At 42.4% G+C, this 11,847-nt stretch overlaps 1 protein-coding gene across 1 annotated transcript; it reads left to right on the forward strand.

Moving 5' to 3' along the window:
* Nucleotides 1-2,472: 2,472 nt before the first annotated feature.
* On the forward strand, nt 2,473-10,588 carry selenbp1 (selenium binding protein 1). The gene is made up of 12 exons (XM_062538321.1): nt 2,473-2,571; nt 4,257-4,313; nt 4,970-5,082; nt 5,378-5,563; nt 5,722-5,842; nt 7,546-7,728; nt 7,906-8,087; nt 8,373-8,451; nt 8,682-8,803; nt 8,898-8,990; nt 9,111-9,229; nt 9,501-10,588. The coding sequence occupies exons 1-12, from the start codon at nt 2,568-2,570 to the stop codon at nt 9,661-9,663; spliced, it is 1,422 nt and encodes a 473-aa protein (XP_062394305.1). The 5' UTR covers nt 2,473-2,567; the 3' UTR covers nt 9,664-10,588.
* Nucleotides 10,589-11,847: the final 1,259 nt, after the last annotated feature.

An 11,847-nucleotide genomic window follows, 5' to 3' on the forward strand; every position in this document is an offset into this window, starting at 1 on the left:
GGTGAAGGTTTTGAGGGCTAGGGAGGGTCTCACATGTGGCTCTGACTAGGAAGCCGAGTCTGGCCTGGGGAATCTTACACATATCAGGCTATGACAGTGACAGTTTTCGCAAGACCTTCCCACGCTCTCCATCTTCCCTGGGAAACTGCTTTGACCCTGCAGCGTTCCAGCTCGGCCCTTATGACTTCAGCCACCAACATGGCTTCTCTCTCTTCTTTGCTGGCCTTCAACCAGGAGAGGGGGGGGGGCCTTACCTCACCGCAGGCCTCCTGGACCCTGCCAACCACCTTGTGATGTTGTAAGCCTGCTGATTGGCCCTTGGACCTCTTCCTGAGCCTTCCATTTTCTGCCCGTTCGGACTTGGGTGTCTGCCACTTTCAGCAGGTGGTCCGCGGACTCCTAATTACTTTGCACAACTGAACCTTACTGCTGCATTCACTGAAAACCATGAACTTTTCTATGTGTATTAAGTGTTGTTATTTATGTGCCTTTTTGGCTTCTGTCTTGTGATGTTGTGTTGTCATTGTTGTGTGAAACATGTGAGCATACCGAAGCACATTAGTATAAACTGTATTATTACAGTATATTGTTGAAATGGCTATAATAAACTTGAACTTGATTATAAAACGAGCCACACTTTCCCCTACTCATAACCCAAGCTGATGGATTGCAGTGGTCACTGCAGCATGTTTCTCTCAAAATGGCCTGTTTCAGACAGACATCTTGGCAGCCCCAGCCACTTCCTGGCGCATGAGTTAGCCAACCCTTCCAGCTTGCTCACTGCTTAAGGACAGGTTCAGAGACCACACTCATAAACTGGTAGCACCATACTTTGTATCTACCAGGGAGCTGGCTCGATCTGATCAATCTCAGCCAGCAGGCCATGTGCAAACTGCCTCCTGACTGCCATCTGCTGATGCTGCTTGTCTGAGAGGTCCGCTACAAAGCATTTCCGCTTAAGGGCACCAAAATGGTCAGCATTGGCACTGTATGCATGCCCGAGACTTCTGACCGACTTCTGACTTTCCAAAGGCTTCGCGACTTTAGAAGTGACTCTCTTTTTGTTGATCACTCCAAACGTCCCTCTGCATTCCTCATACATTCCTCACTTCATTACATTTCTGTGGTTGACATGGGCTCACCTGTTGCCCATACGATTGTTAAGTTTACAGTTTACACCTGATGGTTATGTTTGAGGAATTGGTTCATGGGCGTGGTATTTTTGGAAGGTAGTACCTTGAAATTGCAAAGAGGAGACATCAGCTGAAATGTCTGTGTCTAAAAAAGAGAAATGTTTTTAGTGAGCATCTTGTAAATCAATGTGTGCAGTGTTTTGCAAAAACTGTGAAGCTCAACAAGATCATTCCCAACTTAGGCATAGGCCTACTCTGGTGTAGTTCCACTGTAATAGGCATATCTCACTTCTAAATGTTGACATTAAAATCTTAGAAGGTATTGGCAACAGGTACGCTGACGTTACTGCTACTTTGGCTCTTATATTTCTCCGTGTAGCCTAATACTTTACCTTTATATCTCTACATAAATTGCATGTTACACTGTAATCCAATAAAACTATTCCATTCTATTTTGAAGACTGCTGGCTGCACAAGTCTGATTTAAGACTTTCACAAATAAATAGTATAACATTTTCTGACTCATCAGAGCGCCTTGAGAAGCCTATTATTGAAGTTGTTGAGTTTTGTGTCCTTGTTCTGTCATGCAGGATAAAAGAAAGCATATTGAGGCAGAAATTGTGAGAAAATGTGTGTTATTGCCTTTTAGGTCTATGGTTATTGCTGGTTTAAGAAGTCATGTGACCTCTGTGTTTGTCAGATTGATTCAGTAGGCTAATGAGCTGGGGGGAAAACTGATTTCGCTACCTGCACTGCTATTGCCAAAAAACAATGAGGTCTATACCATTTGTCCCCGATCAACCTCAGTGCTTGGCGAGATTCAATGACGTAACGTGGTTGGAAAAAGCGGCTTTGTGACCCATCCTTGACAAACACAGCTTCAATTTCTCAACAGCTCCCCGGCAACCCTTCCTTCAACACCACCATCTACAGGCCGATGGGTGTACAGTCACTAAATGTACACAATTTATGGCCCCCCATGGACGGAATTCCACGAAACGTGGCGTAGTCTACCTACCCCAGAGAACCTTGAAAGCTACTCAGATAGGCTTATGTAAGATGTTTGTGTTAGGCCTACATGTGTTTTTATATTTTTCTATTTCACCTCAAATTTGTTCATCTCAAATTTAGAAGTTCATCTCAAGTTCAGATTTAACAGGCTGGACATGCTACACTGATAATTAATGGGAGTAACAATGTAGCCTAATTTAGCTGTGACAACAGGTTTGTGTCAATCACACACCACAGGCTACCGTTCACCTAGGCCACAACATTTGCAAAATTTTATTCTTGTAGACTAAATTGTAGGCCTACGATCAAGCAATAACTCTTTAGCCCCGCCTCTCTCAACTGACCGTATAAATCCAACATCACTGTTCTCTCTTATTCGTGTAACTGGACTGCAGCAATAGGGACTAAGGAGTAACCAATAAAATGGGTAAGTTGGGGTTTTGTGTGTGTGTGTGTGTGTGTGTGTGTGTGTGTGTGTGTGTGTGTGTGTGTGTGTGTGTGTGTGTGTGTGTGTGTGTGTGTGTGTGTTGCATTAACGAAACTATTTATGTAGCTTGCACCTGCTTTTTGCATGGCAAGTAAGCAAGAGTAAAACTTTTTTTTCGATTGATGTGGCTGTTTTGACCAGGGAGCAAGCATAATGTCGACTAGGCTATCTGGCGTAGGCTGTCTGCTGTAGTCTAATGCACGATAGCAGCCGACATTCTGCAGCTTTGCAGGAGTCGTAACTGAGTTGTAACTGCAGACTTGATGTGGTGGATGTTGCCTGCTGTGGGCTAAAGTCTCACCTTCAGGTACCTGAAATTTAATCGTTTCAGCTCTAACTTTTGACAACGGTCTAGGCTAATAACAGGACTTCAGAAATAATTGAGGAGTTACCCCGTGAGAATTTGTTATCTCAGTGGAACAAGTCTTGGCAGCGCAGCTTGCCAAAAACACTGAGGAATCTAGCAGCTGTGCAGGCTGTTTTTTTATGCAATGAGTTTTAGCTCGCAACGCAAGTTATTTGTAGGCTAGTCTTATATTTGAATGTCCAACTTCAAGCAAATCAACGCAGAACTCATCATAGCTAAAGTGATAATTGCACTGGTAGGAGTTGCACAGACAATAGACCGCTAACATGACCTACATTTCATGCGAAGTCTTTTTTTTTACCCCCCTCTGCATTTTGGAGTAGATCGTTCCTGAGCCCAAGGATATCTTATTATCCAAAACAGGATTTTCCCTGTAAAGAATTGCTGGAATTAAATTGTGGAGTTCTCACAATATAAAATGCTTTTTTAGTCCCATAACCCATTATATTATAGGACATATTCATCATTTCTATTTTTTATACTATGTTGAAATGAGCCATAAGAGTAAGCAGGAAATACCACATTTCTATACTGCCTTAGCTAATTTTCAAGTTGACCCTTGAAGAAATAAAGAAGCGCGCTCAACACCTTAGTGCTTCGAACTGGGTGCTTAAACTTACTTGATACTAAATCATTAACATTGGAAATAAATAAAGCAAGCACACGGCAGTTTCCTTTTACTTTTTGAGGTTGACCCTTGGCCATTTGGTTGAAAAGAACAAATATACTTGCTCTCAGTGAATGTTATTCTTCTGTGTTAACCTTGGAAGGAGATAACCCACTGAGACTTTAACCTCACACACTCAATAGGTACTTACTGTTGAGCTAGACATCTGGGATAAAGATTAAGATTTTCGTTGCTCGCAAAGCATGCCCGGGAATTTCAACTTGTTTTGTGTTTAGTGACCATGTATCTCAGTCAATGTTAACCTTGGCGAGAGAGAGCCTATACTTATACTGTAATGCAGAACAGTAGATTCCTTGTACATTGTTTATGATGATCAAAAGTAACATCTTGACGAGGCAGTAATGAGAATAGGCCTAGTAAAGAAATATGCCTCTCAGTTGTGTTATTTATTTAATCTTTAATATCCCATATTTCGTTCTTTGATACTAATATACACAATGATACAATGCCTGAACATGTTATCTCAAAATGGCCCATAATCCCACACATAACACATTGCGACTATTTGAGAATGTTGTTGTGTTGTCTTGTTATCTTTGTTATTGAACATCCCTCCAATCAATTTGACAGCTTCCAGCTGCTCAGGATGTGGACCTGGCTACAAGAGCCCACTGGATGCCATGATGGGTAAGTGAACAAAGACACCATGTGCTCAATAACAACTGTGCTGGTCACAAACCCTGTTTACACTTGCGTAATTGTTATCACAAGCACAAGTGTACAGGACCACCAGGATGCATTGTGATTGGATAACTCAGACCACTCACTGTGGTGGCATGCATGGGACACATTTGACCACTTTCTTTTACTCTTTTTAAAGTTATTGTTGAGTGTTGTACTTGAGTGCAAATTCCTTGTTTGTTTCGTAAACCTGGCCAATAAAGCTGATTCTGATTTATTAGTGTAATCACTGTAATCAGTGTAATCACTGTTCATGCATGTATGAGTCAAGTCAAGTCAAGTCAAGTCAAGTCAAGTCAAGTCAGTTTTATTGTCAATACTTCACATGTGTTATACATACAAAGGAATTGAAATTGCGTTCCCAGCTATCCCATGGGTAGACATACATCCAGACAAGACAGAACATGACAACACCAGGGCAGACAGGACATGACAACAGTAAAGTGCAGAGACATACAATAAAGTGCAGAGAGCTTAAGGCTTGTTCCATGAGCATGCATGAACAGATGTAAGCAGTAACGGAAATCTGAACAAGTTTAACAGGTGTTGATTATAGGTTCCTTATGTGGTGTTCTATTAATAAAGTGCTTTTTTTTTTTTAGGACCACGGGAAAAAATAGTTTATCTGCCATGTATATACCGCAATACGGACATACTGAAGCCTGACTATCTTGCAACTGTAGACGTGGACCCAAAATCACCACATTTTTGTAAGGTGAGACTGTGTGACAAAATATACTGTGTGGATTACTCTTTGACCAACACTCTGGATGACCATTACATAAGGGCTAAGGGTGAGCCAAGGTCAACTTTTCAGCAGTGAGATAATATCACTTGGATTCATTCCATCATCAACACACAATGGGAGGCAGTGTCCTCAGATCACATTCATGACCTTTTTCTGCTCTGTGTGTGTGTGTGTGTGCGTGTTTGCATGCATGTGTGCGTGCATGTGTGTGTGTGTGTGTGTGTGTGTGTGTGTGTTTGGGGTCCTCGCTGGCATGACATAGGTGGTTCACAGGTTGCCCATGCCTAACCTGAGGGATGAGCTTCACCATACGGGCTGGAACGCCTGCAGCAGCTGTTTCGGCGACGCATCCAAGAAACGCAACCGCCTCATAATGCCCTCTCTCATCTCCTCCCGCGTCTACGTGGTGGATGTGGGGACGGACCCGCTAGCGCCACGCCTTCACAAGGTACTACTCAGGTTCACAAGAACAGTCTTTGACAAGGAAAATGAATGACAGATGTGCAGAAAAACACATATCAAGCAGATTGTCATACTGTTGAATCAAGACTTCATGAGCATTACAACTCAGCACTTATCACTCACAAACATTCTTGTGGCATGTAGATAGTGGAGCCAAACGAGCTGCACTGGAAGACGGGCCTGGCCAATCCACACACCACACATTGTCTGGGCAGTGGGCAAATTATGATCAGCTCTATGGGAGATCCCGCAGGGAACGGCAAAGGTGAGTGGCAGCTGACTCTAACTCTAACATTGCGCTAGGTCAGAAGAAACAGCAGAGAGAGGGTAACTGGCGCAAGCTGCAGTCCCACTCTCTTCCTGTCATTCTTCACTGTCTCACAGAGTAGGAGATAAACCAGCGCCAATAGAATTGCTTTAAAAAAAGGAAAGGCGCAGAGAGGGGGCTTAGACTAGCGTCTCCCAAAGTGTGGGCCATGGCCCACTGGTGGGCTGTCAAGGTATTGCTGGTGGGACGCGAGATGTATCCCACATGACTGTTTTTGTCATGTGTCTGTGTCACTTTGGTGCATTTCTCGAATCATAATAATCATTTACACAACAGCTACTACATTTATCAAAATTGGATATCCTGCAAAAATGTGTATCTTGCTCAAAATGTTTAGTATATATATTTTGTTCAGTATGATTCAATATTTATGCAAACAAAACAGTCAGTGCAATCAAAATGAATTTTAAAAAAAGTCATGATGTCATTTGCCATTGTTTATGCCGTGAAAGTCAAACTGTTTAGTCTTATCATTATGACAGTTTACTCTCTGATGAACAATGCGCAAGGCAGCACTATTTTCTATTTCAAAACTACAAAGTTACACATTATTGTGTGTAGAGAGGGTTGATCGCTAGACTGGGTAAATCCAGCCCAATCTGCCGGCGATTGGATTTCGCCCTACTGTACAGCTCAGGCTGGAAACCTGCACATTTATCTCTCCTGCTTCCGTTACAAATTTGCGGGAAACCAATCACAAACTGGCTTATCTTCCTAAGACAAGGTCACCAGACTGATGCTCCATCTCAAAAGATTAGTCTTGGTCTGGTGATAGTCAGGCTGTTGATTGCAAGACAGATAATGTGTTTCAAAGTTTTTACTGACAAACACTGTGACACTATGCTAGACTGACTATGGCAGCTAGTTCAACACATTTGCATGTAATGACACAAGCAATGAAATAAGGCAATTTGTTTTGCAGGTATAGTGCATTTTGACCAACATGACATTATTGAAAATTAAAACAGCCGACATTTGCGCAAGATCAGTTGCATGGATGTACAAAAGCATTGCAATTTGTTCAAAATTGGGAGGAACCAAGTGATAAGATGATTATGGGGTTTCACAAAGAGTTTTGAGAGTTCTGATCTGAGAAAAGTACTAAACCAACTGAAAAAAAACCTGTAATTATTTTCTTTTCTTTTACATTTTGTGAGTAAGGTTAAAATACTATAAAAGTTCATGATTAGATAGCTCAAATTCAGAAGTATATATGTTGAAATTAAATTAAATATAAACCGATTTTTCAAACTGACCTTCATTTGATGTTGATCCAGAATATATTTGATAGGGTCGTCATTGACAGAATATGGCTAACGCTAAACTGAAGTGATGCATGGAGTGGCGGTTAGGCTTAGTTTACTGCATCACAATGCATGTGTAATTGTTAAAGTGACTTTAAATAAATAATCAGGAAATAGCTTATCTTAGTCTCGTCTCAGAGTTTTAATAAATATTTAGGTGGGCCGCAGAAGATTTTCAGAACAGAAATTAGGCCTCAGCAGCTCATTAAGTTGATTTCACACCCTGATGTAGATTATTCCATTGAATTGAGGCTACATTCTTGCATCTCTGCTTTTGGATTGAATCCAGTTAATCTGATATATTATGTTGAGTTAATCTACTGTTTGCTCACTCAGGTGGTTTTATCCTGCTTGACGGAGAAACCTTTGATGTGATTGGCAACTGGGAATTGCCTGGCGACGCAGCGCCCATGGGCTACGACTTCTGGTATCAACCGCGACATAACGTCCTGATGAGCACAGAGTGGGGGGCCCCCAAAGCCTTGGGCAATGGCTTCGACATTGAAGATGTTAAAGCTGGTATGTATTATTTCCATGCGTGTGTGTGTGTGAGTGTGTGTGTGAGAGAGAAAGAGAGAGAAAGGAGAGAGACCTTTGGTCAGGCAATCTTTTGATCTACCGTGCATAATACTGGCTGGCTGTGCTGTGAAATTGGAAGAATCCGAGCATCATAAATCACACCGTGTCTCTGTGTAGGTCTGTATGGACGTCGCGTCCATGTGTGGGACTGGACCACTCACAAGCGTGTGCAGACACTCGACCTGGGGGAAGAGGGCGCCATCCCCCTAGAGATCCGTTTCCTGCACGACCCTGCCGCAACCGAGGGCTACGTGGGCTGCGCCCTCTACGGCACCGTGTTCCGCTTCTACAAGACTCCGGTGAGCACCGGCTTTATTACGGGTGTACACAGTTCCCTTGGCCATTAATAACTGGCCCTGTAGAGTTCATGCAAACTCCGTCGCACCGCTGATGTGCTCAGTCATGCATTTGTGTTGCTGTTACGTATCATAGGAGATGTGAGCTCCAGGAGAAAAAAATGAAAAACATTCAGCACAATTTTGTCCTTCAGATAAGCCATTTCCACAGTGTGAATTTCTTTGCTCAAATACATTTGGTAAATTTCCCTAACATCAAGTATCCTTTTGTTTTTTCCTCCTGTGAAGAAAGGGGACTGGGCAACAGAAAGGGTCATCAAGGTCCCAAACAAAAAAGTAGAGGGTTGGGCTCTGCCAGAGATGCCAAGTAAGCCTTGTGATTCCAAAACTGATAATCATCAACTAAATGATTCGTACCAAAAGTACCCAGTGACCTCGAGAATCTGAGATTTATGTGAAAACTCACTGGATTTTTCCTTTAAAGGCATTCCATTATGTTCTATTACTGTATATTGGCTTTGGTTGAGATGGAACTAAAAATGAAATGGTCAGTTTAATATGTGCCCTCATAATGTGTGTTTATCTTCTGGGCCTCAGGTCTCATCACAGACATCCTGATCTCCTTGGATGACCGCTATCTCTACTTCAGTAACTGGCTGCATGGTGACATTCGGCAATATGACATCACTGACCGGAGACACCCACGACTCGCCGGCCAGGTCTGAAATCAAGTATAACCACATAAACTTCAATGCGTAATAAACCATTTGATTTTGAAAAGAGCCTAACTATGTTTGCTTTGTGTTTTGAAAGATCTTTCTAGGTGGCAGTATTATAAAAGGTGGCCCTGTGAAAGTCCTGGAAGACAAAGAGCTTGATTCCCAGCCTCCCCGACGTGTTATCAAGGTACCGAAGCACAACAACAAAGAGTTGGTGTATGTTTAACTGTGTAAACGTATAGCGTTGTATATAACCATATGCACAGAGTGTTTGTTTACCATTCACACTGTGATATTTCCTATCAAGGGGAAGAAGATACAAGGAAGTCCACAGATGCTTCAGTTGAGTCTGGACGGGAGAAGGCTGTATGTCACGACTTCTCTGTATAGTGCCTGGGACAAGCAGTTCTACCCTGATATGATCAAGTAAGACCACTTTTCATAACATTACATTTTTCATCCAGTGGGTCCATTAAATACCTTTTTTTGAAGTTGTGATACTGTAGGGGCATCAAACAAGAAGGGAGAGAAGTATAGTGTAAGAAAATAAGGACAATTCCTTGAAGTGAAGTTAGCAACAAATGCACACAAAACTATTTCTGATACATGTTAAAATGAACAACAAAAGACGACAGAAAAAAAAATGTTATTCTGAGTGCATGCTTGCAGTCTTCTGACCTCTATGCTTTTGCTACAGGGAAGGTTCAGTTATGATGCAGATTGATGTGGACACAGTGAACGGTGGCCTTAAGCTGAACGAGGACTTCCTGGTGGACTTTGGAGCGGAGCCAGAGGGTCCATCCTTGGCCCACGAGCTCCGTTACCCTGGTGGAGACTGCACCTCAGACATTTGGCTGTAGACAGAGTAATCTCACCAGATATTGGTGCCCTTGAAGGGGCTAATGTGGAGTTGTAAACGTTTAAAAGCATAAAAATGACTCACAAATATCAACGCAATGTGAAGAAACAACTGTTTTGAAATAATATCGACAAACACCTGTGGCCTGTGTTGCCCAGATATCCACTAAAGTTAGCATGCAAACCAACTAGTGTCAGCTCGGCTCTCGAAATATCACCTTGTACCAAGCAGCGGCATATTACATAAAATGCAAGTCAATGGAAGAGCGTGATGTGACTTCTTTCAAGACAACAGCAAACCTACAGAACTCCACATGGCTAATAACAAATGGAAATAGATAGATGGATAGATAGATAGATAGATAGATAGATAGATAGATAGATAGATAGATAGACACTTTATTGACCCCCAAGGGGAAATTCAAGATATAGGTAAGAATTATCCTATAAGTATTAGGGAGAGAAACATACAAAGGTGGACAGAATTTCCAAGGACCAAATCTAGATGTGCAATGCTGTGGAGCATACTTAGATTTTATAAATTGTTTAGCTTTTTGCATATAGAAAAACTGCTTGCATAGATTCAAAGCTCCTCCTGTCCAGTAGGTCTGGTATTGGCCAGTCATTCTGTTATCCGTATATAAGAGCGTACAGTTGAGCATAAAGTAATTTGTTCACTTTTTCTCTTTCCATGATTATCCCATTAAATGAAAGTATTTAGGTTACATGTACTGATGATCATAATTAATTGTATACACTTGCAAATGTACTGATTCTTCAAGCCAGTTACAGTGGTTAAACATTTTGCTGTATTAGTTTTTCTGTGACTGCCACTACTTGCCTTGTCGATTGTACCGTTTTTAACAATTAACTGACAATATATTGTGTATACTGCTAACAATATTTTAATACAGTTATGTTTTTCAATGTTGCAGTGTTATTTTTGCTTCAATCACTCAACAAGATCATATACACACACGCACACACACAGACACAGACACAGACACACGCACACACACGTCAGATATGGGTGTCACCGAGGTGCAGAGTTAATGTTCAGGTTAGTGTTCAGTAGGGTGAGAGTCGCAGGGAAGAAGCTTCCTCCCTGTAGGCGGTCTCATCATTGTTGCTGATGAGACCAATCACCATTGTGTTGTTTGCAAACTTGACAATGGTGTTAGAGCCATGTATAGGCCTACATTATGTATGGGTGTGCAGGTGTAGGTGAAGAGGGAGTGAAGGAGAGGGCTCAGCACACAGCCCTGTGGTACGCTAATGTTCAGGATGAAGGTTGAGGAGGTGTGGTTATCTAACCTAAGAAACTGAGGTCTGTTGGCTAGGAAGTCCAGAATCCAATGACAGAGGGAGGTATGCTCAGTTCACGGATATTGGTGATCATTTGGTGATGGTGTTCTCACATAGGTGTTGCTATTGTCAAGGTGGGACAGGCCAGAGTGAGGTGCCGTTGAGATGCCATCCTCCGTACTGCTGTTCTGTCAGTAGGCGAATTGGAAGAGGTCCAGTGAAAATGGTAAGCAGGTCTTGAGGTGAGAGCTAGGACCAGCCTCTCGAGGCAGGATCAAGGTGATGGGGTGAGTGCTCGTTGCAATGGAGTGTCGTCTTGGTACCGGCAGAATGGAGGTGCTTTTAAAGCACATGAGAACAGCTGCTTGGGCTAGTGACAGGTTGAATATGTCCGTCCAGGCCTTACCTGCACAGCACAGACCCTGAGGATGCTTCAGGGGTACCGGGGATGCAATCAGTGTGAGGAGCATGCTCTGCAGAGACCACGGCCACCTCCTTGTTCTCCTCGTCAAAACAGCCAGAGGTTGCATCTCTACACCGAACTTAGCATATTGTGATACTCTGAAATATCTTGGCCTTACAAGTGGCTTCTTAGGCCTACTGCACTACTTCCATATGGAGCAGAAGCCACGCTTCATAACTAATGAAGCCCCACCACTAGATGGCGCCCTACATCTAAACAATATTTCTCAGATTATTCAGTTTTATGGCAGTTTAAATTCACAACATGTCTAAATAATAAAGGGAGACTGACAACGATTATATTTCTACGTTAGGCCTACTGACATTTCGTTGGACATATCACAGAGCCATTTATTCGATTTTGCAACGGCCATAAAAATAGACAACTATATTGGTGACAACTAGATGTAAATGAGGTC

Source organism: Sardina pilchardus, chromosome 6, assembly GCF_963854185.1.
Source record: "Sardina pilchardus chromosome 6, fSarPil1.1, whole genome shotgun sequence".
Lineage (NCBI taxonomy): Eukaryota > Metazoa > Chordata > Actinopteri > Clupeiformes > Clupeidae > Sardina > Sardina pilchardus.